Source organism: Myxocyprinus asiaticus, chromosome 39 (genome assembly GCF_019703515.2).
Source record: "Myxocyprinus asiaticus isolate MX2 ecotype Aquarium Trade chromosome 39, UBuf_Myxa_2, whole genome shotgun sequence".
In the NCBI taxonomy this organism is placed as follows: Eukaryota; Metazoa; Chordata; class Actinopteri; order Cypriniformes; family Catostomidae; genus Myxocyprinus; species Myxocyprinus asiaticus.
Genome location: NC_059382.1, coordinates 7,646,105 through 7,669,355, shown reverse-complemented (window position 1 = coordinate 7,669,355; position 23,251 = coordinate 7,646,105). Strand labels below are relative to the sequence as shown.

Sequence of the window (23,251 nt, the reverse complement as noted above, 5' to 3'; positions counted from 1 at the left end):
GAAAACATGCTGAGACATTCCAATATGGGCCTGGGCATCAGAGATACTGCCACAACCAGACAGTGTCCATCTATTACTGCATTCTGCTGAACTGTCTGACCAAACCGTATGTGTGTTTGTATATTTTAAAGGAATAGTTTACCCAAAAATGAAAATTCTTAAATTTTTTACTCTCCCTAAAGTCACTCCAAACTAGAGATGCCACGATGTGAGATTTTGGTGGTTACATTACCATCTGAGAAAAATTCACGGTTTTCCGGGTTTTACGATTATTTGCAAATTTTTTATTATGCAACAAACCTGAGGCAAAAATCATCATATCAAATCATATCACAATTGAACATGTTACTGGACATGTTTCTTAGGGATATATGGACGCTAAGGGCAGCCATACAATAGGAAATCTGATAAATATACAACAAATATATTGGAGGTATATAAGAAGAGATGCTCCAACATAGGGCACAACACCGCTTATCTGCATCCCGGGCACAGAATGTTAGCAGAGTGCTTGGAGTCACTTCAAAAATGCATAACTGTAAGATTTTTGTGGGTGCGTAACATGTAATTCATGGCATCCAACAGTTTTTTTCTTCTGCAACAGTTTATCAGTTTATCAGTTGTCTGTCAGACACCCAGTCATAAAGAACTGAACAGGAGAAACAGACTCCATAAAAATACTGTCCTTTAACCTGTCCAGAACATCTCTTAAAAAAAAAAAAAAAAAAACCTGTGGACTATGGAAAATAACTAATATTGCTTACAGAAGGCGATTTGATGTCCGATAATGACTAAATTTGAAATTTATGGTTGAATGTGGTGAATTTGTACACAAACAATGATTTAAATAAAAAAGATGATTTAAGATGCAACTTCTCAAAGTTTCCCACGCTGATAGTAACTACTGCACTATGTTTGACTGCAAAGAATATGTTATTAGTTTTTTTGGGGGGGGATAGATAAGGAGTGAAGGACAAAAGAAGAGAGAGAATATGAGAAGAGAGAGAATATATCCCCCTGCTATCAGCACTCCTATCATGGTCAGTTTACTTTTAGAGTAAAGAAAACAAATCTCTATCAAAAGACATACAATGAAGTGTTAAGTTTGTCACACCACAAGCTGGGTTCAAGCATGCTAGGTGTTAAGAAGAGCTAGGGGGTCAAGTGTCCCTCCCATTGCATTCTTCATTAGCACTGGGCAGAAACCAGAACTCAGGCACCATATGTCCCAAAGCTCTGGTTAATGATCCTCCCCAAATGGCAGGACAAAGCCCTTTTCACTCAGTTGAGACTGGAGAAATTTGTAATTCCACACTGGCAGCATAGCACCAGTCAACAACAAGATAGAGAAAAGGAGGAAGACAAGGAAAGATGGAGAAATAGAGAGCAAGAGAGGAACTTGGCATTTTCTATCACATTAACTAGGAACAATCCTGCCAAACAGCCTTGAGGCTCCTTCTCTTTTTCCTGACTTCCAAAGCCCCCGGGAGACTCTCTTCAAAGCTCAATGTCCATTCCTCTTTCTCAGATGCTCAGCTAAAAATGCCACAGCAAAAGCATAGAGATCTATATCTCTGGATATCGTAAAGCAAGTCCTCTTATGTTTAAGCTGGGTCTTGTGCTCTAGGGGCTTGAAGGTTTACAGGGGCACGCCACTTTTTTAAAGGCCACAATAAACTTATCCAATCATAAAATAACAGTCAGCATGGTGCATACTGGTGTACAGGTGCACTCCGATGGGGGGTAGTCTTAGCAAAAGAAAGAAGGAAAAGAAAAGAGGAGAGATAAAGAAAGCTAACCAAAAACATGGAGAGGCCAGAGCGGCACTGTAAAGTGCACAGGACTCCTAGGGGAGAAATAGATCAGGCATGTATGCTGGCGGTGCAGCGATTAATATCGGTGGAGGAAAAAAGGTCAAACTTGACTGGAAAACGCTACAGTATATCATTGTTACTGGCACGGCCCACATTTCATACATCATGCCATGCTGTGCTGCCTCGACTCTCCCGTCGCTAGTTTCGCAGCCACAGCCCACACCAAGTATTATCAAAAATTGATAGAGTGTCCTAGTTAAGTGGGGGGGATGAAGTGGGGAAGGGAGATTTTCCACCACTGTGCTTAAGGGTTACAACTTGCTGCCTTGTTACATGATGGCACCAATCTGTGAAAACAAATGTGGGAATGTCAAGTTTTTTTTTTTAGGCAGAGCTAACGTTAAAGGGATAGATAACCCAAAAATGAAAATTCTGTCGTCATTTACTCACCTTAATGTTGTTCTAAACCTGTATGACTTTCTTTAATCTGTGTATACCCTCAAAAGCAGACTAGATTAAGACTAAGTCACAAGCATAACCTTAAAAAATGTTTATTCTTTCGTCATTTACTCGCCTTAATGTCGTTCCAAACACGTATGACTTACTTTCTTTCATAGAACACAAAAGGAGATGCAAAGCAGAATGTTAGACTCAGTCACCATTCACTTTCATTGCATCTTTCATCCATATAAAAAAAATAAAAAAGAACATTCCCTAACAACCTACTTTAGTGCTTCATAGGTAAAAGCAAATGAGTAAATGACAGAATTTACATTATTAACGCCATGCTTGTTGACTCATTCTTTATCTGGTTCGGTTTTGAGGGTGTCGTATTGCTGGCAGAGGTGAGGACGAGACTGAAAAAACATTAGCATTTCGCCACCTGACCACTATCATGAAACTTGTTTGGAAAGCAAACAATTGTGCTCGGCAAAAATTCCTCACACGATGAGTGTGGCTCCTGTCCAATAACACTCACTTCCATTCCTGCATTATCTCCTCCTTCTCATCCTCATCCTTCCCTTTCTCTTGTTCAGAGTGCTTGCTTAATAATTAATTGATTTATCAGTTCTCTCATTAATCATTCATTCATTAATCAGGGCCAAATTTTTCCAGAGGAATTGGTTCAATCCGTAGACAAAAAAAAAAAAAAAATCCTGACTTCACATTTTAGCCTAATTACCCTTCTTTGCTAATCACCACCAAAGAAATGGAGTTTCAGGAAATTAGATTTTTTTTCTCTCCTTCCATCCTTTTCTTACTCCTTCCCTCATCTTCTTTTGCACTGAGCAGGGCAGGATGTATTGAGGTCGGCAGGTAAAGACTTTTCTTATTTTTTTCCTCCATTCACCACATTTATTTATTTATTTATTATTTTGTGCTCTGAAGGGTTTTCGTCATCAGCCGTCTTACAAGAACACTTAGAGTTAAGGCTAATCTGATGGCCAGGAAAGTTTGGTCTTTAATTAAACAACCTAACCCAACCCCCATTACCTTTACTTGAAAAAGGAAGGAAACACAAACTGTGGTGACTGAGGAAACCACAGACATCGATTAATCACTGTGGGTTTGAAGGCCGTCCGTGAACATGGGTTAGCCCTTTCACTGGCGAAGAGGCTGCTCATTATTTTAACTGATGCCACCCTCCCTGGAGAGATGAAGGAGCTGTTTGTTTTATCGTACAGTGGTATGTGAAGGGGACAGAAGTCCCTGCCTCTGAGGTGGGCGAATGGAAGAAAGCATAACAGGGGAAGCTAAAGGGAAATACTAATGAAAAAGAAATTAAATCTCTTTTACATCAAACAAACTGGTGGTCTTCAAAAACAACACTCAGACAAAGCCTGAATATGTCTCTCTCTTTCGAGGAGAAAGGAAATGGTAGAGAAATAAGAGAGAGGCTCAATAGAATTGCCAGTGCCACATTAACCCCAGAGCTTTAAAACAGCACTCACATTGAACAACCTTAACAAGGTATTCATTGAACCCGTCTCTCTTTATTGTTCAAACACACATACTCCCAGCACACACACACATAGACTTGTGCCACTACCAACTGAGGTTTAAGCTATTTTTTCCTTTTTCCTCTGTTGTAAGCCTGCATTTAGACCAGTAAAGAGCATGGCCCTCTTTGCTGTAACGAGATGCATACTTTTACAACACATCCTCATTAAATAATAATAATAATAATAATAAAGATAGAATGAAAGAAAAAAGTATTAATTATGGAATGCACTTCCTCCTATCACTGAGAGCCACAGGGGCCTCCACTGGGCTCAATTAGGAAGTGTAGGCCACAAATCCCCAGACTAAATTAATTGACACCCCAGGGCATTGAGCCTTGCATCGCAATGGCTCAGTGTAAGTGCTGGATTTCTTTGTTTTTATTTAATTTGCCTTTTGAAAGTGAGTGTAGGGCAGAGAGAGATCAACAAAAGCACGTTTAAACACATTCTTTTCATTGTCTTTATGGATTTATCATCTTGCCATATTTACAGTTTTGCTTTTTTGTGCGTTGTTTACCCAACTCCACAGCCACAGGAATGAGAGCGAGAGTGCATATAAAAGCATTGTTTATTTATTTATTAATTTGTCTTAATTTTCTTTCTTTATTTTTTTCAGCACCTCACGGTGATTGAGGCCCATCGGAGGCAGACTGGTTGTGGATGTATCCATCAGTGTGAGGCTGTTGGTGCATGCACCAACCCACATATTTATTCAAAAGAGAAATGCTAATGATTTAAAAGCATAGTGGATCTTAGATCATACTGAGTGAGGAACACCAAGCAAAGAGCAGAGAGAGAGAAAGTAAGAGAAAAAAGTGAGAGATAAAGCGAGGGGGGTGGTGGAGAAAGTAGATGAAGTAGACAGAGGGAGAGAGAGATGGGAGAGCAGCAGCAATAACCATCTACAGATAATACCAGGAGACCTGCAGGAATGAAATGACAAGACTGGCTCAATCAACATCTTGTCAAGACAGTTGGCTGATATGTAAAGACAATTTCATCCTCCCTCTCTTCCTTCCCTCTCTCTTCCCCCCCCCCCCCCACCAACCACCAACCTCTTTGTGTTCCTAGTGGAGAGCCTTCCATCTACGAGTAGAGGAGTTCTCAGACTCTGAAGTGGGAGAGTGAGAATGGGAGCGCTGGAATAATGACACTCGGAAAAGTTCTGACGCTCACCAGAGAAGCGTTGCAGCAGAGAGGAGTGCATGACAGACGCATCCTCTACAGCACGCAAAGCACCTGAACCACACACCACTACTGTTCTCATCTCTGATTTTGCTATCAGCCTTCTTATGTGACCGATATAGCACAGCACAGGCTTGTCACAATCTGTTAATGTGGTCATGCTACTGGTGTTGTCATGCCAAGATTGACACTAGATTTGTACACTTTTTGAAGAATATGTGAATGGTGCCTTCCAGTGCAAATTCAATTTAATGATGCTAGGGTGTTGTGGGTGTTTAGCAGGTGATGCTATGCCATTGCTAGGTTGTTCTGGGTGTTTTTTAGGTAGTTGCTTATTGTCATAAGATCCTACCACCAAGTTTCTATGATAATCTGTTCCCTAGATATGGTTCATGTCCAATGTAAATCTATGGGATATCCCCCCCCCCCCCCAGTTTTATCATCCATCAATCAAAAATCTTAAATCTGATCACTTTGAAAAGTAATGGTGCACGAATTAAGGAATCAGGCAGAATTAACCATTCCTTTAATACTTAGGTTTAGGGGTTTCTTCAAATGAGCAATAGTAATATTGATGTTTGCCTTATAGCAACTACGGTGGGATTACAATCCAAAGAAGTAGAAGCACGATTATTCATTTCTTTCATTCCTACATGAAAGCAAAAGTTTTTGCTGTGTTTCTCCTTCTCCACCCCAGCTGCAAGCTCTTGTGTCCCATTCTCTGTTTCTCACGATCTGCCATTGCGGACCCCCCCCGTCATCCTTGATTCGCTCTCTCTCTCTGACAGGCTGACTTGAACCCCTGCAATTTTCATGCCGATAAATAGAGAAAGGACAGGGAGAGGGAGGGAGCAAGTGAGGGACAGGGTGTCTGGAATGCAGCGAGAGGAGCAGAAACAGGCATGGAGAAGGCAAATCAACAATTTGTCACACCTTATGTAACTGTGAAAAGGGGAATGCTCAGCAATGATGCCAGGGATCAGGAAGGCTGATGGGAGAAAAGAGAGAGGGGGGTTTAGCAAAGGGATTGAAGGGGCTGGGAGAAGAGAGAGAAGGACAGAGGAAGAAGGTATGATGGATGTATGAGCTGCATGGTAGTCCTGAAAAGGGTCTCGCACCGTGCCAGGAGCTTCACAATAGACAGCAGACTGAATAAGAGGCTAGCAGGATTAAAACCCTGCAAATGGCTCTTAAAAAGCTGTTAGGCTGCAATTTAGACACAAAACAACACTGAAATCGAGAAAGGAAGGGGGGAGAAAGAGGCGACTAGAATGGGAGGTAGGAGATAAAGTGCAGGAGATGAGAACGGGGAAGGAACAGGGACTGCAAGAGAGAGGGAGGACGGAGAAGAAAGGAATGAACTGTGGCAGGTTCTGAAACTGCAGAAACAAAAACCAGTGGCCCTTGGCAGTTTGTTTGGACATTATGAAAAGGAGACAGCTTTGTTTACAAGGTTTGCTGTAGACTTTTCAAAATGGATCATAGAGAAATGACTTTGGTATAACATATCTTCACATGTGCTTCGACTACATTACACACACAGACACACAAATACACACTCTCACCCTCCACAATGAGAGCGAAACAATAGAGCATTCCCACCACCAAACAAAAGGATAATTCCATGGTGCAGAATAGAGCTCAGCTCTTTCCAGCTCGGGTTTAGTGGCCTTATCTGAAGCAGGCACAATGGATCGCTTTTAGCCAGGTTACTTTTTCACACTAGTTTTTTTTTTCTTTCTTTCCGCACTGCACTCATCCACCCCTTCACCCATCTTTCTCTTTATGTCCTCTATCACTTTTCTAGACAAGCCTTGAGGACAATGCTCAAGGTGCTGTCTTTACTTAGAGGAGCAGGCTATAAAAAGTATTAATAGAACTGTTCAGTTATTTATTTATTTTTATCTTTTTATTATGTATAAGGCAGTTGGGAGAGGAAAGTCTAAAAAGTCTCTTATATGACAGGTGGTTGGAGAGGAGGGTTTTTAAAATAATAGGGCTTGGTGATGTCAGCTAAAAAGGAAAGTTGTTTTAGCATTGGAGCAAGTTAGGATATTTTGTTTGACATTCAGCAAACTTTTTTTCTCAGAAGTAACATGCACAGATTAATTTTTCACAAAAATACCAGGAACTTGTGTAAAGAAAGTAAATAGGGTCAGTTTTAATTTCATTCTAAGTTTGTTGTATATCACCCTGTGGCTTTAAATCAGTTGCCCTCTGAAGCTAAGCAGGGTTGAGCCTGGTCAGTACTTGGATGGGAGACCTCCTGGGGAAAACCCCCTGTTCACTCTGTAAAGCACTTTAAGTGTAGTGTCAGAAAAGCACTATATAAATGTAATGTTCTTTTAAAACAAATGGTAGTTATGTTAAATGGTAAATTATGTTTATAAGAAAATTATTAGATTGTCCCTTCAAACTTTTAGATTTTAGCACGCTTTTGAATCTACACTGGCGGCCAAAAGTTTGGAATAATGTACAGATTTTGCTCTTATGGAAAGAAATTGGTACTTTTATTCACAAAAGTGGCATTCAACTGATCACAATGTATAGTCAGGACATTAATAACGTTAAAAATTACTATTACAATTTGAAAAAAATGTTCAGAACTTCTTAAACTACGTCAAAGAGTTCTTATCAAAAAATCCTCCACATGCAGCAATGACAGCTTTGCAGATCCTTGGCATTCTAGCTGTCAGTTTATCCAGATACTCAGGTGACATTTCACCCCACACTTCCTATAGCACTTGCCATATATGTGGCTGTCTTGTCGGGCACTTCTCACGCACCTTACAGTCTAGCTGATCCCACAAAAGCTCAATGGGGTTAAGATCCATAACACTCTTTTCCAATTATCTGTTGTCCAATGTCTGTGTTTCTTTCCCCACTCTAATCTTTTATTTTTGTTTTTCTGTTTCAAAAGTGGCTTTTTCTTTGCAATTCTTCCCATTATTTACTGTTGTACATGAATCTGGTGTTGAGCGGGTAGAATTCAGTGAAGCTGTCAGCTGAGTACATATGAGCCGCCAGCATATGTGAGTGGCGTTATCTTTCCTCAACTCCTTCAATGTTCATAATCAGAGTTGTCAGAACAAGCAGTGAAGAGGCTGAGGGAGGGCTAAATATGGCTTGACATTGGAAACATTTTCTGATTTATCTGCAACTGTGCCAGTGGCAAAACCAAGTGCCACACACACACAACATACACTTTCCCAAACACCATCAAGACTCCCCGCTGTCTCTAGCGAGGTTAGACCAGAGAGGGATCATTGCTAACATCTGTTCGTCCGTTCGTCCCAGTGAGGCAAAGTGCATGGCTCTCTCCTCAGACACATCCTGGGCTCTAAAAACAGCCTGGAGAAACTAGGGGAGAGTGAGAGAAAAAGGCAAAGCTCTTTAATATGTCATGCTCAAGTCAGGCCCAGCTGCAGCTGCACTTAACGTGTGACAAAAAAAGACAAAGTCACTGTGTCAGAGTAGCAACTAAATGTGAGCTGCAATCCCCACAGCACGCCTGTCCTATTTACGCCACCACACGAACACACACTCCTCTGTGCTTCCAACCAGGGCCGTGAAATGATATTCCATTTCGAAAAATCCGGATTAAAGTGTATCAGGCCAAGTGTGTTGTGACCTTGTTACTAGGGGAAGGGGGAATGCATAACACACAGGCGCACGCAGATGCCACACACTGCGGAGCAAATCACAATGTAGGTTTTAGATACAGCTTTCTCTGTCTTATCTTATACACCTCTTTATTTGTTTCGGTACCTTGTAATGACATCGCACAAGCCAGACAGTGCCATTTTAATACCAAGCCCTTTGTCTGACCTGCTCGTTATGTGAGTACAATATTTACTATCCTGTTTGAACACTTTTTATCAAAATTTATTCATTTTCCATTACCATTAATGAACATTTGCTCATGTTAAGTCAGTTCTTGTTCTTTCTTTGAAGACATACTAAGCTTTGAAAACCTCAAAAGGTTCAACTTATTATTTTTTTTTTCATTTTCTCCCACTGTTGCACCTCTTCATCTCAATACCTCCTCTTTTTTATTCATCTTTCTTTCCTTCTTTCATCCCTCTCTTCTCTGTCAGGAATGAGCTCATGTAATTAAGCCACTAACATGCCGTTAAAGAATTGGCTAATTCAGCAAGGAGGAATTATTCCAATTTGAAATGACTCATTAACCAGACGTGATATTTTGTTGAGCTTCTCTCGGAGTGAGATTTGAAGAGCGTTGAATCACTCCCGTGATGTGAACTCATTTTGCTGCATATGTGGGTTTGTGTTTACGTATGTCTAGATGCATTTCAAGGGTAATAAAGATGCGTTTGATTTTTGCTCATACAGCCTTCTACGTGCACTCATACGAGTGCAGAACTTGTAAACGATCCCGAAAGCACGCTATGAATGTCTTATGTGTGTGAGCTAGAGTGATTAAAGACATGCACACAGGCACAACTCAGTGTGGGGCCTAAAGAGGAACTATTGAATGTACAAAGCCCATTTATCATCAGCTCATCCTGATGAATTATCACCGCTCGTAAACATTTAGATGCTGGGGCAAGATTCTTTAATTGCAGTCAATGTTCATCCAGTACCTGATGCAAAAGGGAGAATCCCACAAGCACAACACAATTACAAAATCTGTAAAAAGACTCAATATCTCATAGAAGTGGAGCTCCAGGGATGGCAGGAGTTTACAAAAAGAATGATTCTATATAAATGTATGGTTAAAGGCTCAGCTCAGAAATACTGGTGCTAATAATAATGTCAAAAAGAGTTTTGTTTTTGACAGAAGAGTCAGATTGACTCTTTTGATATCCCTTCGCATAAGGCTTCCTTTAAAAAGGAAGTGAATGGCACTTATAAATAATTTAACGTTATTTACAAAAACACATGTGTCATGAACGTGTTAGAAGTTACAAGACACATAGGTCTATTAAAAACTAAACCAGATGCTATAGTAAAATATTTCTGCCCTAATTTCTTCACTTTCACACATTATTTTAAAGCTCTTTGATTAAATCCACAAACCTTTGAAATTTAGTTTTATTATTTTATCAGTCCACAGAAACAGAGCAAGTATGCGTCTCCTCCTCTGTGTCACTGTGTGTCATTAACACTGCGTGTATGAACCCGCTATGATCAGGAACATTTGCCATTACATGACTGTTTAAAGTTAATCCAGAATGCTTTGCATTCACTATAAAATTTATATTTGTTTGTTTATATTTTCACGGGAGTTTGGCGCGAGCCTCTGCTGACAGGCATAATGTGTTTGTTTTTTCTCTGATTATTCTCATTTATTTTTTATAATTCCAATGCCATTTTGTTTTGTGAAGATTTGTCCATTGTATCATTACAGTATTTAATCATTTATTTGTCTGTCCGGTAGTCAGGGCAGCAAAAGACAAAGTCTTGTGCCAATTTTTTAGGAAAAGTAGAGGAAGCATACTTCCATTTCATTTCAGGTTCTCTCTCTCCTTCTCTCTTTCTCTCAATTTCTTCTCCTGCCTAGCTGTTTTCATCCTCAAGGGGAGGAAAGAGAACCGTCAGCACAAGTGGAAGAAAAGAAGAAGTTTAAAAAGACCTGAAATCTGCACTAGCCTTTTGCCTTGGAGGGAGAGAAAGCTTATGTTTCTGAGACAGAACACTGGATGAGGTGAAGTGGGGTGGTGAAGGGGGTTAGAGGGGTTGGATGGTCTTTGCTGCAAGTCTTGATGGAGTGGATAATTGAGTCTTGACCAAACTCTGTCAGCCAAGCTCAGAAGCCCTTTTCAGCTGAAAGAAATGCAGTGGGAATGATGAAGTGAGAGAGTGAGTGAGCGAGAGAGTGAGAACAACAGAGGAGAGAGTATGGAGGAGAAAGAAAATCCCAGGCTCCCCCGGGGGGAAAAGCTGCTATTGAAAAGCTTTTAAACTTGCATTTAGCAGGATTGATTGGAAATGAAGAGGCCTATTAAAACAGAGGGACAAGAGGACAATAGCATGTTTCTGTCCACCGTATGTTGTCCTCCTTTCTGGGGCCCCCTACCCTGTCTGTTTAAACACCCCTGGCCCAAAGAGAGAAGTTTCAGAGGGGTTTAGCACCAGCTGAATAGGTCCCTCTTTATCCACCACTGGCACCCCATTATCCTATTTAACCACATAGAAAAGAAAAGGGCAAAGAAAGAGAAGGAAAAGCAAAAAAAAATCAGGAGACATCCCTTTTCTTTTAGAAGAACTAGTAACAGCCCTCCCTTTCTAAAACTCCATTAAATTGTGCTCTTTCTCTCCCTCACTCTCTCTGAAATCTCCTGTGAATGGATTAGTTACTTCTGGCCGGTTGCCATCTTTCTACTTTCAAGAGGGCTCATGATGCACCAGATCCAATCATAAAGCACTTGCAACACAAAAATGTGTGTAAGAAGACTATGTGTATACATGAAGGTGATGATGTTTTCTGAAGTGCATTTGTTCAAGAACGGAGAGCTTTCTATGCAAATCAGAGCAAAAAATACAGACCAAAAGTGTTTGGAAAGGCAGGTGCTTTCTCTTGCACTTTTCTGTCTTTCTCTCTCAGCCTGCAATGTATGGCTCTCATGGGACGCTGAAAGCTGCTTTGATTGTTTAACATACAATTTTACAAAAACACAGCACCTCCCCCAACCCCGGGAAGTGGTGAGACATTCTCGGGCCCAACGGGACATTGCTTTTCCTGTCACTCTATGTAAGTTGCTATATGGGCATAGGAAAGAGTTAAATAAGTCATGACCAGCTGACACCCAGACTTCTTGCCAAGTGCAGAAAACCATACAACAAACCGTTGTATAATGTGTTGTGGCGGCGCTTTTTCCCCCTGCCAACCATGATGATGCAATGCCAGCCTTTTCTGCATCAATCACTTCAGGGATCTCTTCAAAATGTCATTTGCTGCTCTTGGCCGGTGTTTGGTGCAAAACAACCTAGTCTGACCAGTCATGAAGCTTTACTTAAAAGACTGTATTAGGTAGACAAAGTTGGTTTAAGATTAGTGCAAAAAGGTTGTTCCTAGAGCCCAGTGCATTGGTATTACAGGGGAAATTTTGTTTCATTGTGCAACTCGAAGACTATTACCAACTGCAGATAGATGGTCAGTGTGAGCTGGAATGGCTCTTGCTGATTCAGCTTTAACATACTATCGTGCTAATGTGTTCCCTGCTTTCCCATCTCTCTTCCTGTGCAAAATCACTGACCTGATAGCTGGACTGGTTAGAACAAAATGGAAGATAGGCTTCAGCATAACAAACAAGAGCTTACAATGGTTTACTGTGGTTTACACCTGCCTATTGGTCCAGAAAGCCCGAAATGCATGCAATGGTAGATTGATAAGAAAAACCTCATCTGTAGATTTGAAGAAAAACGGGTTCAAAATAGGTTTGGATGAGAATAAATGCTATGGCCTTGCCTTGTGCAGCTGGAAAGCTGTTAGGCAGCCTGGGGTAAAGATTCTAGATAATGTGTATTACCATGAAGCATGATGATGTATTAAACAATGTTATTGCAGCTGTATGTTGCTATAATGTTTTGCTATACTGTTCTTATGCTGTCTGCTTTTATAATCCATAATCACATCAGAATATCAAATAGCAACCAAAACATTAATCTGTTATCACCATTTTGTTTCTCTTGCAGTGTCGCAAGCAGCCTATTTCTCCCAGCAGCCCCAGGACCAAGTAGTGGTTGCTGGCCAATCAGTGACCTTGCCCTGTGTGATTGTGGGATATCGGGGCATGGTGCAGTGGACCAAAGATGGCCTTGCACTGGGTGGAGAACGAGACCTACCTGGTAAGAGTAAAATGATGTACAAACGGGGTGTAGTGAAAACCCTTACGAGGAACACTGATGCAGTTACTGTAGAGGAATAGTGGTCGCTATCCCTTGCCTCCAACCTCTGTCATAGAGATATCACTTCATAATCCAATCAGTTCCAGGTTGAATCAAGTACCTGCCTAAATTTTTTTCTCATTGAACATTCCGTTTTACTTGGGAAAATGTCAGAGATAAACTGCAGAAAATGGGTTGCAAACACAATTCCATGTTGACTTTAAGAGTCATTCTACAGTATTTAACAATGCTTTTCAACATTGAGTTTAGAAAACTGAGCTGAAAGGAAATTAATTTCCAAGGTTCTTCTAAATGGCACACTGGTTTGTAATTAGCTAGAAACCCAGTTTCCTATATGTCAACCAAATTTAGATCAAGTAGCAAGACTAATACGATGCCGTTCCCACAGGAGATACACAATGCTTATTGAAGTCCATTTACCGAGGCTAAGACTTCTCTTATCTTTTTTAAGTCTTCTAATATATTTCTTTCCAATTAACAACTGGAAGATAAAACCAATCATAGATTGGCCGATAAAGGGCAGCATCTTTCTTCTGCAGTGGATGTGTGTTTGAGTAATGTCACTGCCACACTTCTTAGGCAGGTCTATTGAGTGAAGAAACGGGAAGGCATACAAACACTGCGGCTAATGCAAACTAGCATTTAATTTTGTCTAATCATCTCAGCCGTCTGGTCGGGCTGAGGTGGAGAATCAATCACCGCTCATGTCATGCGTTGACATTTAAAATAATTTCCCCAGCAGCTTTGAAGGTAGCAGCCTAGACAGTCTCTGTTGAAATGATTGGCTGGCTGTCACTGTTTGCTCACACATAGATCTTGACCAAGGGTGGCATGCAACACACAGAATAAAGTCTTAAAAACTAGCTGTGATGGCAGTATGTACTGTATGTGTGTGTACAACATTGAACAGCAATGAAAAACAAAGGGCTCTTCTTTAAGGGGTGCATACCTGCCTTAAAAGACGCTATGAAAGTTGCGACGTGACATTTACCCATGTTTCCATTGATCATGGTATAAATATTGGGGGGGGTGGTTTACAGCTGTGGTCTGGATGAAAATGGCTTGCACTGAAAACTTTTAATGGGGATTAAAAGAGCAACAATACATTAACAATACATAGCATAGGTAATTATATAATAACTGCAAGATAATATAATATGTTCTTTACTATTTATTTGACTCATACTCATCGTCTTGTCACGCTTAGGAAAATAAGTGTGATTGTACCTGACCAATCATAAAAATCATTTAGGCTGCTGCAGCAGACCCCCTGTCTCATGCTAACTGCCATTCTTGCACTCTTTTCTATTTCTGTGGAGTGTATTTCTCTAACAGTGTTTGTTTTTGTGTGGACCAGGTTGGGTACGATATTCTTTGATGGGAGACCCACAATCAGGTGAGCACAGCTTGGTGATCGATTCAGCTGAGCTAGGCGATGATGCGGTCTACGAGTGTCAAGCTACACAGGCTGGGCTACGATCACACAGAGCCAAACTGACGGTGCTGGGTAAGAACTGTGTGTGATGTGAGTGAGTGGGTATGACTGGGGGGGGGGGTTTAAGCATTCCTCATAGTTCCCAATTTCATTAGCAGCATTTAAATTACTGCCAGAAATGTGTAACACTGCAAAATTCTCTTCTCTGCATAAAACACTCTGTAGATCCTACTCCAATGCAATCATAAGTCATGCCTTCATTATTTATTCTCAATTTTAAATCACACCACAACAGGACAGTCTTTTTTTTTCTCAAACCAAGCCAAACTGAAATGACAGAAGCACTACCACCCCCACCTCACTCTATCCCTCCCTCACTCTCTTTCTCGGTAGCCTACTGACACTTAACGTGGTGAAGGGCCAAGGAAATGTGATTGCAGCAGTCACAAATGACTTGCGTGAATGGTTAAAAGTCAAAGTCTGCACAGTTAGCACATTCTACAGTGACTCAAAGAATTCATCAACTGCAGTGCTGCTTTTACATTAATGCAATGTGATTGATCAACATATTCTTTGGCATTTGGGGGAGGGGGGGTGATCACTGGGGGTTTCAGCTCAGTGCTGCGTTGCTGACACCTGGTGGCCCAGATAGGACACACCTAAGGATGTATGGGATATTTTTTGAAAAACAGGGATTTCTCCTCATACTAAAGAAGATTATCAATAGCAGAGAAGCGCTAAAACATGACTTTTTTTTAAAGAGTCAGTTTCTATGAGAATGAGAAAGATTGATTGTTGCAAGCTGAACAGTAACAAGAAGTCTGCCTCTAATTGGAAAAGCAAAGCTGGAACACCCACACAGACACACATAAGAAAGTAGAGTACAATAGCCTTTGTGCACATACATTTACATTTTATATTACATTTATTCAATTGGCAGACGCTTTAATCCAAAGCGACTTACAAAAGAGGAACACAAGCTAATCATCTTAAGGAAACAGTGGTATGCAAAGTGCTGTATTACAAAGTTTCACCAGCATCATAATAGTATTCAAAACAGAATAAAGTGCAACAGGAATTTTATTTTTATTTTTATTTTATTATTATTATTTTTTTAATGACTGGTTAAGTGCTCATGGAAAAGATGTGTTTTTAGTCATTTTTTGAAGACAGAGAGTGAGTCAGCTTCACGGATGTAGTTGGGAAGGTCGTTCCACCAACGTGGTACGATGAAGCTGAAAGTCCGGGAAAGTTTTTTGGTGCCTCTTTGTGTTGGTACAACTAGGCGACGTTCCTTAGCCGACCGCAGGCTTCTAGTGGGCGTGTAGCTCTGCATAAATGATTTTAGGTATGCTGGAGCAGACCCAGTGACTGTTCTGTATGCCAGCATCAGAGCCTTGACACATGCCATTGACTGCCGCTGTTTGTTGTACCGTTCAATGAATTCCCAAACTAGAGCCTAGCAAATACGGCATCTCCTGCTTGCAAGGAAAGAGATGCGTGTGTGTGCATGCACATGCATGTGTGTATGTGCATGTAGGGGCATGTGGGGAAATCAATGCAGCCGGATGAGACCAAACCAATTCAGCGGAGTCAAAGAAGTCAATGGCAGGATTGCAGACGAGAGAATCCGCATGGAAATTAGAATCACCTCGCTCACGGATTCCATTAAAGCCTCTGACAATTCTGATACAAAAACAGAAATTGGCTGGGAGAAAAGAAACAGGGCAGACGGAAGAGAGTGTCTATTTGTATGTCCGAGAAAGATTTTTTTTTGTATTTTTTTTTTTTTTGTCTGTGTGTTCTGAAAGATGAACGTCTTCATAAAAGGTGGCAGACACTATTTGCCCAAGGCTTGTGCACAATTAACAAATCAGTAATTCAGATGAAATAGGCCTGCGGCACAGTGCCTGTAAATAGACTCATAATGACAAATCTCACCGGTGTTAAAAGGGCACGAATAGTGTCTTAACCTCTTTTCAGATAGACCTGTTCTCTCTCAATCTCTCAGTCCATTTACCAGCCTGTTCTGTATAGGCCAAATATCAACCAGTTAAAATGAATGCTTCAGGAATGCAGTCAAGAAGGGGTTAGAATATATGTATGTATTAAAAGACAGTGGAAACCCACACACAGTGTATACTGAAACAGTGTATGCCTCTATTTAATAAAGGCTATGTAGTGTAACAAAGTGCGTTCCATTGCTGGCGCCCTCAGATTTAAGCTAGACATGCAAGGCACATATTGGCCATGGCTATATAGATGATTTCAGGAGCGATTCAAGGATTTCAGCCTTAGGGGGGCTCAGCCTCATAAATGAATGCGAGATGTTGTGTCTCAAAGAGGTTGTGAGTTCAAGTCTTTCTCCACTAATCATTTTTAAATAAAACAAACCCAGTTTGTCAGTACATTTATCAGAAACAGCCTCTTATGTGGTTGCACTGTTTGTGATAAAATAACCAAAGATAGCTTACTGCAACTGCTGTTTTCAGCAAATGCTCACATCTGAATTTAAGGGGTAATTAAAACAAAAATTAAAATTCAATCATTTAACCTTCATGTTCTTCTAAACCCATATTTAGATCTGTAGAACACAAAAGAAGATGTTAGGCAGAATGTTAGTTTCAGAAACCATTCACTGTCATTGCCACACATTTTATTCTTTTCACAGTGCCACCTTCAGATCCCATAGTGGAGGGGGGGCCAGTGGTCAGACTGAAAGCCCACACCCCTCACAACCTGACATGCCGGGCGTCTGGGGCCAAACCTGCCGCGGAGATTACCTGGTACCGTGATGGAGATATAATGCATGATGCCGTCTACTCAAAGGTAAGAATGTGGGCACATCAGCCAGCTGATGATAGCTTTACCGACAGCCATGAGAGTTTGAAGCCACTATGGCTGATAATAACTTAGAGACAGTCTTTGTCTCTTTTGCCCTTACCTGTCCTTTACATTAGGTCTTACAGTGCACACCCTAATTTGCAAAAACTCTCTTTCTTTCTCGAATTCAATCTCTGTACGTCATATCCTCATCACCCCACCACAAGCCGCCTTCCTTTGTGCTTTTATTCTCTCTTACTCTCTCCGTTGCTCTAATACTCGAGCATAACTGGAGCATGTCAAAGCTCAGACAGGCATAAGCGTTTGATACAGTTTCCGCTGAGAGAGAAAGAGCAAAGGAGGGAGAGAGATTGTGAGAGGTAAAGAGAGAGAAAGAGGAGAGGGAGAAATCAGCCACAACAATGCCGAATAACAATGGGAAGTGCAGTGGAGCGTGAACCGGCTGCAACTGCGAAAGTGTCACATTTGTCATGCCCTCTGACCACGCTAAACGACACTAAACGACACGTTTAAGGGGGCAAGAGCCGGCTGTGAATCGAGGGAAGAGAAGCAAATCGCAAGAGATTAGAGAAAAAAGACAGATGAAACTTGGAAAATAGATGAGGGAAAAAAACAAAGGAGAAGCTTTTTTTAAGAGACAGAGATGAAAAGCCAAAGACTAGTCAGGGTACATGCCATTTAACTTTTTCGTGATTGAAATGAGTTTTTTGCTCACTATCATTTTTTGACATGACATACTTTTCATTTCAGAAGCTGAACGTTCAACACCAAGGTATTAAATTGTACAAAACAGACTGAACCTCCCTCTATAGCCTCATTTTCAAACGTGAAAATTTCAATTTCGCGTCTACCTTCACTAAAGTCCATTTTGAGCTGGAGACAGAAAAGTAAGATGGAAAGCCAGATGAAGACACAGAGATAAAAGTGAAGGAATGTGAAAAAGGTAGACATGGGGTGAGAGGGGGTACGCTGGAGGGAGAGAGCAGAGAAGAAATAAGACTAAGGCAGAGAGTGGAAAGCTGATGACAGGGGGTGACGTGACTCGATCTAGCGTAAAAATGCTTTCAGCGCGTCAGAGGTTAAGCGTGTGACCTGCCATCGATTTACCCCCCAGGCTCTCCAGGGAACTGTCTTCCCATAATGCCCCTGCACCAGCACAGTGCTGTGTGTCTTTTCCCCTTCTGATCCACTTTTAAAGCCCCAACCAAAAACTGTGCCTCATCCTCCATTAAGGCTCTCTCCTAGATGCAACCGGCAGCAATCCATGTAGACTGTACACCTCTCCCCACTTAGGCGTATTGATTTCTCGCACACAATAAATAGATTCCAAAGATGATGTGCAGCAGGAAGAGATGATAGACGGATCTTTGGGAAATGTACCAACGGCAGAACGGTCCCGACAGCATCATAAAACACAGAGGCTCACCTGCCTCACTAAACTGATGGCGGCTTTAATTATCTTCAATGCTTTGCCTACAGCGCTGGCACAGGCTTGAGCTCAAATGGGATTACGGGCATCATGGGAATTCCTTATTAAATTAGGACTTGCATCAGAAAATATAGGACAATTAGATTAGGATTATCATGTCTGTGTGATTTTAACAGTGATAACAAGATGAGAGAAACAGCTGTGTTTTTATCAGAAGTACACTAAACCATCACAGCGAAATAAAATTTAACTGAGAGCAACATTCACGTTTCTAGCCATACAACCATGCCTTTTTTATTTGAATTCAAAGTGCTTTGCACATAACAGAAATTGTGGTTATGGATGGTTTTCTTAAGAGCTGCCTTTGTTAGATATTGATACTATATTCAGAACATTACATTGAGGCATGCCATTTTCAGGGCTCTACATCAATTTGTTCCACCAGCAGTGATACTGTCTCAGTTTTTTTAACTGGTTTTACGCCATATCAATGTGTCTTTTCAGAGTCTGATGGAGGATGGAAAAAGAGAGACAGCAGTTAGCATGCTACCTATGGTGCCTGAGGATAGCGATTCTGGACGTACATACACCTGCAGGGTCCTAAACCCTGCCGCCCCTGCGGGTCGCCAGACTTCTGTTACCATCAATGTTCAACGTATGTACACATTTGTTTTTGTTTTTTACACATGTATATTCGTGTTCTTTTTTGTAGTTATTGTAATAGAATATTTGTGGTTAATTACCACAGAAAATTATTTCAACACTTACCTGTAACGTTCTGTAAAGATGTTGCTGGCACTAGCAATGACAAAGACAATGAAGTAAAGAACCCAAGTGCAAATTTATTCCAATTCATGATATTCAAAACCCTAACTACGAACATGAATGAAACAAACATAAATTTGACTTGACATAAGCTTGACTTCACAACCAAAGTTACATTCAACAAACATCAATACCTGACAATGGACAAAGGAAAACATGAGGCTTAAATACATGAACATGGGAGAACACATGACAAAGATAACCAATAAAAACTGAGAACTCTAAACAAGATAACGAGACACTCAACCAATGAAAACAAGACAGGTGAACATGGAGGGTAATATGAAATCACATGATAAGAGAACCACATAACATGACACAGGAACTAGAATTTCAAAATAAAAGACGTGAAAAACATGAACAAATAAAATACACATGACATGGCTCCTGACGCACCAACACATGAACAAAACATGTAAAATATGTTTTATCGGGGGGGGGGGGGGGGGCTGGCAGAGTCAATGGAAAGTGGGGCCCTGAGAGGCTCGAGGGGCAGAGCCATTGAAGGCGGGGCCGTGAGAGACTTGAGGGGCAACACCAGGGAACTTGGTGCCCAGAGAGTAGCCGACGGCTCGAAGGACCATGGTGGTGCCGGAGGTTCGGAGAACCGAGGTAGCGCCCAAGGCTCAGAGGACCAAGGTGGAGCTGGGGGATTGGAGGACAGAGGCGGAGCCGGTGGGACTGAGAACCAAGGCGGAGCCATAGGGAAGGAGGTCCCCGGTGAAGCCACAGGCTCGGATTGACGAAGTGTAGCTGTGGGATTAGAGAGCTCAGGTGGAGGCAGGTGACTGACTGACCAAGGCAGAGCTGGAGGGACGCGGGACCCCGGAGAAGTCAATTGGCCGAAAGACTACAGTGGAGCCGAAGGGACATAGAGCCAAGGTGTAACTGAGGGCTCGGAGAACCAAGGCGGAGTCCAGGGCTCGGGTAGACTAGGCGAATTCAGAGGATCGGAAGTTCCCCTTGTCTGATCATGAGGAAGCGTCCATAGGGGGGGTACAAGGGCTGGAACCACCTCCAGGTCCAATAGCTCAGATGTGGCTATGACATGGCATGGAACAGACTCAGGCGTGGCTGTGACATGGCATGGAGCAGGCTCAGGCGTGGCTGTGACTTGGCATGGAGCAGGCTCAGGCGTGGCTGTGACATGGCATGGAGCAGGCTCAGGCGTGGCTGTGACATGGCATGGAGCAGGCTCAGGCGTGGCTGTGACATGGCATGGAGCAGGCTCAGGCGTGGCTGTGACATGGCATGGAGCAGGCTCAGGCGTGGCTGTGACTTGGCATGGAGCAGGCTCAGGCGTGGCTGTGACTTGGCATGGAGCAGGCTCAGGCGTAGCTGTGACTTGGCATGGAGCAGGCTCAGGCATGGCTGTGACATGGCATGGAGCAGGCTCAGGCATGGCTGTGACATGGCATGGACCAGGCTGAGGCGTTGCTGTGACATGGCATGGACGAGGCTGAGGCGTTGCTGTGACATGGCATGGAGCAGGCTGAGGCGTTGCTGTGACATGGCATGGAGCAGGCTGAGGCGTTGCTGTGACATGGCATGAAGCAGGCTGAGGATCTGCTTCATGTAAATCTGATCCAAATTTACATTCAACAAACATCAATACCTGACAATGGACAAAGGAAAACATGATGCTTAAATACATGAACATGGGAGAACACATGACAAAGATAACCAATAAACACTGAGAACTCTAAACAAGATAATGAGACAATAAACCAATGAAAACAAGACACATGAACATGGAGGGAAACATGAAATCACATGACAAGGGAACCACATGACATGAAACAGGAACTAGAATTTCAAAATAAAAGACATGAAAATGCGTGAATCTGTATATATGCAGGGATTTTTATGCTAAAAGAAAATGTAATTGGACAGGGGAATGGATTTCAAAAATCATTGTGAACAAGATTTACACACCTGGAGCTTGACAGTCAAGTCATTGGAAAGGATTTGAAAAGCCTTTATTGCTGCCGTGAATCTAATCCTGCATGTTTCCTTCCAGATCCTCCGTCTGTGACTCTGTCTGTTCAGCCGCAGACGGTAATGGAAGGAGCAAAAGTGTTGTTCATCTGCTCTGCCTCTGCCAACCCTGAGATCACAGGTTACAGGTAAACACGTTTAGTGTCACAATGGACTCAATGCATAATCCCATTTAAACCACTCCATCAGATAAGGTTGGAGTGGAGGCCAAATGCCAAATTGGATTTGAATTATAGATAAAATGCTTTGTGCGCAGTTGCTTCAGTGGATGCTAATAATAATTGTTATGATAGCAACATCATTGTAAATAGACAATAAAAAAGTAATGCAAAGTAAACTGTGTTCCAAGCAGATGGTCCAAAGGTGGGATTCCTATATCAGAGGCTAATGGTGACAGCCTGGAGGTGACGGTAGACCACTCCTACTTCACAGACCCAGTGTCCTGCGAGGTGTCCAACTCAGTAGGAAGTACTAACGTCAGCACCTTGGTGGACGTACAGTGTAAGTACTTCTTTCATGTTAGCCTTACTGAAATTCCATTGGTTATCTTGCCTCATCAATATTGACAACTACAGTGCATCCGGAAAGTATTCACAGCGCTTCACTTTTTCCACATTTTGTTATGTTACAGCCTTATTCCAAAATGGATTAAATTCATTATTTTTCTCAAAATTCTACAAACAATACCCCATAATGACAATGTGAAAGAAGTTTGTTTGAAATCTTTGCAAATTTATAAAAAAAAAAAAAAAAAAAATCAGATGTACATAAGTATCCACAGCCTTTGCCATGACACTCAAAATTGAGCTCAGGTGCATCCTGTTTCCACTGATCGTCCTTGAGATGTTTCTACAACTTGATTGGAGTCCACCTGTGGTAAATTCAGTTGATTGGACATGACTTGGAAAGGCACACACCTGTCTATATAAGGTCCCACAGTTAACAGTGCATGTCAGAGCACAAACCAAGCCATGAAGTCCAAGGAATTGTCTGTAGACCTCCGAGACAGGATTGTATCGAGGCACAGAAAAACTTCTGCAGCATTGAAGGTCCCAATGAGCACAGTGGCCTCCATCATCCGTAAATGGAAGAGGTTTGGAACCACCAGGACTCTTCCTAGAGCTGGCCGCCTGGCCAAACTGAGCAATCGGGGGAGAAGGGCCTTAGTCAGAGAGGTGACCTAGAACCCAATGGTCACTCTGACAGAGCTCCAGCATTTCTCTGTGGAGAGAGGAGAACCTTCCAGAAGAACAACTATCTCTGCAGCACTCCACCAATCAGGCCTGTATGGTAGAGTGGCCAGACAGAAGCCACTCTTCAGTAAAAGGCACATGACAGCCTGCCTGGAGTTTGCCAAAAGGCACCTGAAGGACTCTCAGACCATGAGAAACAAAGATTGAACTCTTTGGCCATAATGGCAAGCGTCATGTCTGAAGGAAACCAGGCCCGCTCATCACCTGGCCAATCCCATCCCTACAGTGAAGCATGGTGGTGGCAGCATCATGCTGTGGGATGTTTTTCAGTGGCAGGAACTGGGAGACTAGTCAGGATCGAGGGAAAGATGATTTTTTTTTTTTTTATATATATAAATTTGCAAAGATTTCAAACAAACTTCTTTCACGTTGTCATTATGGGGTATTGTTTGTAGAATTTTGAGGAAAATAATGAATTTAATCCATTTTGGAATAAGGCTATAACATAACAAAATGTGGAAAAAGTGAAGCGCTGTGAATACTTTCCGGATGCACTGTACAATGGGAAAATGCAAAACTGGAGTTGTCTAATCTAGATTGTTTCCCCTCTTTAATTAAGGAAATAAATGATTAGAGAAGGCATTAATATGTTG

General features: G+C 41.8%; 1 protein-coding gene across 2 annotated transcripts in view; it reads left to right on the top strand.

Annotated features, from left to right (window-relative positions):
• The window catches only part of LOC127429847 (kin of IRRE-like protein 1), a 62,853-nt gene that overhangs the window by 23,675 nt on the left and 15,927 nt on the right, over window positions 1–23,251 (top strand). For both annotated transcript variants that reach the window (XM_051679129.1, XM_051679128.1), the window contains 6 exons: window positions 12,662–12,814; window positions 14,232–14,381; window positions 16,981–17,138; window positions 19,087–19,237; window positions 21,428–21,533; window positions 21,758–21,906. In XM_051679129.1, coding sequence (XP_051535089.1) covers window positions 12,662–12,814; window positions 14,232–14,381; window positions 16,981–17,138; window positions 19,087–19,237; window positions 21,428–21,533; window positions 21,758–21,906 — 867 coding nt within the window. The remainder of the gene's footprint in view (window positions 1–12,661; window positions 12,815–14,231; window positions 14,382–16,980; window positions 17,139–19,086; window positions 19,238–21,427; window positions 21,534–21,757; window positions 21,907–23,251) is intronic.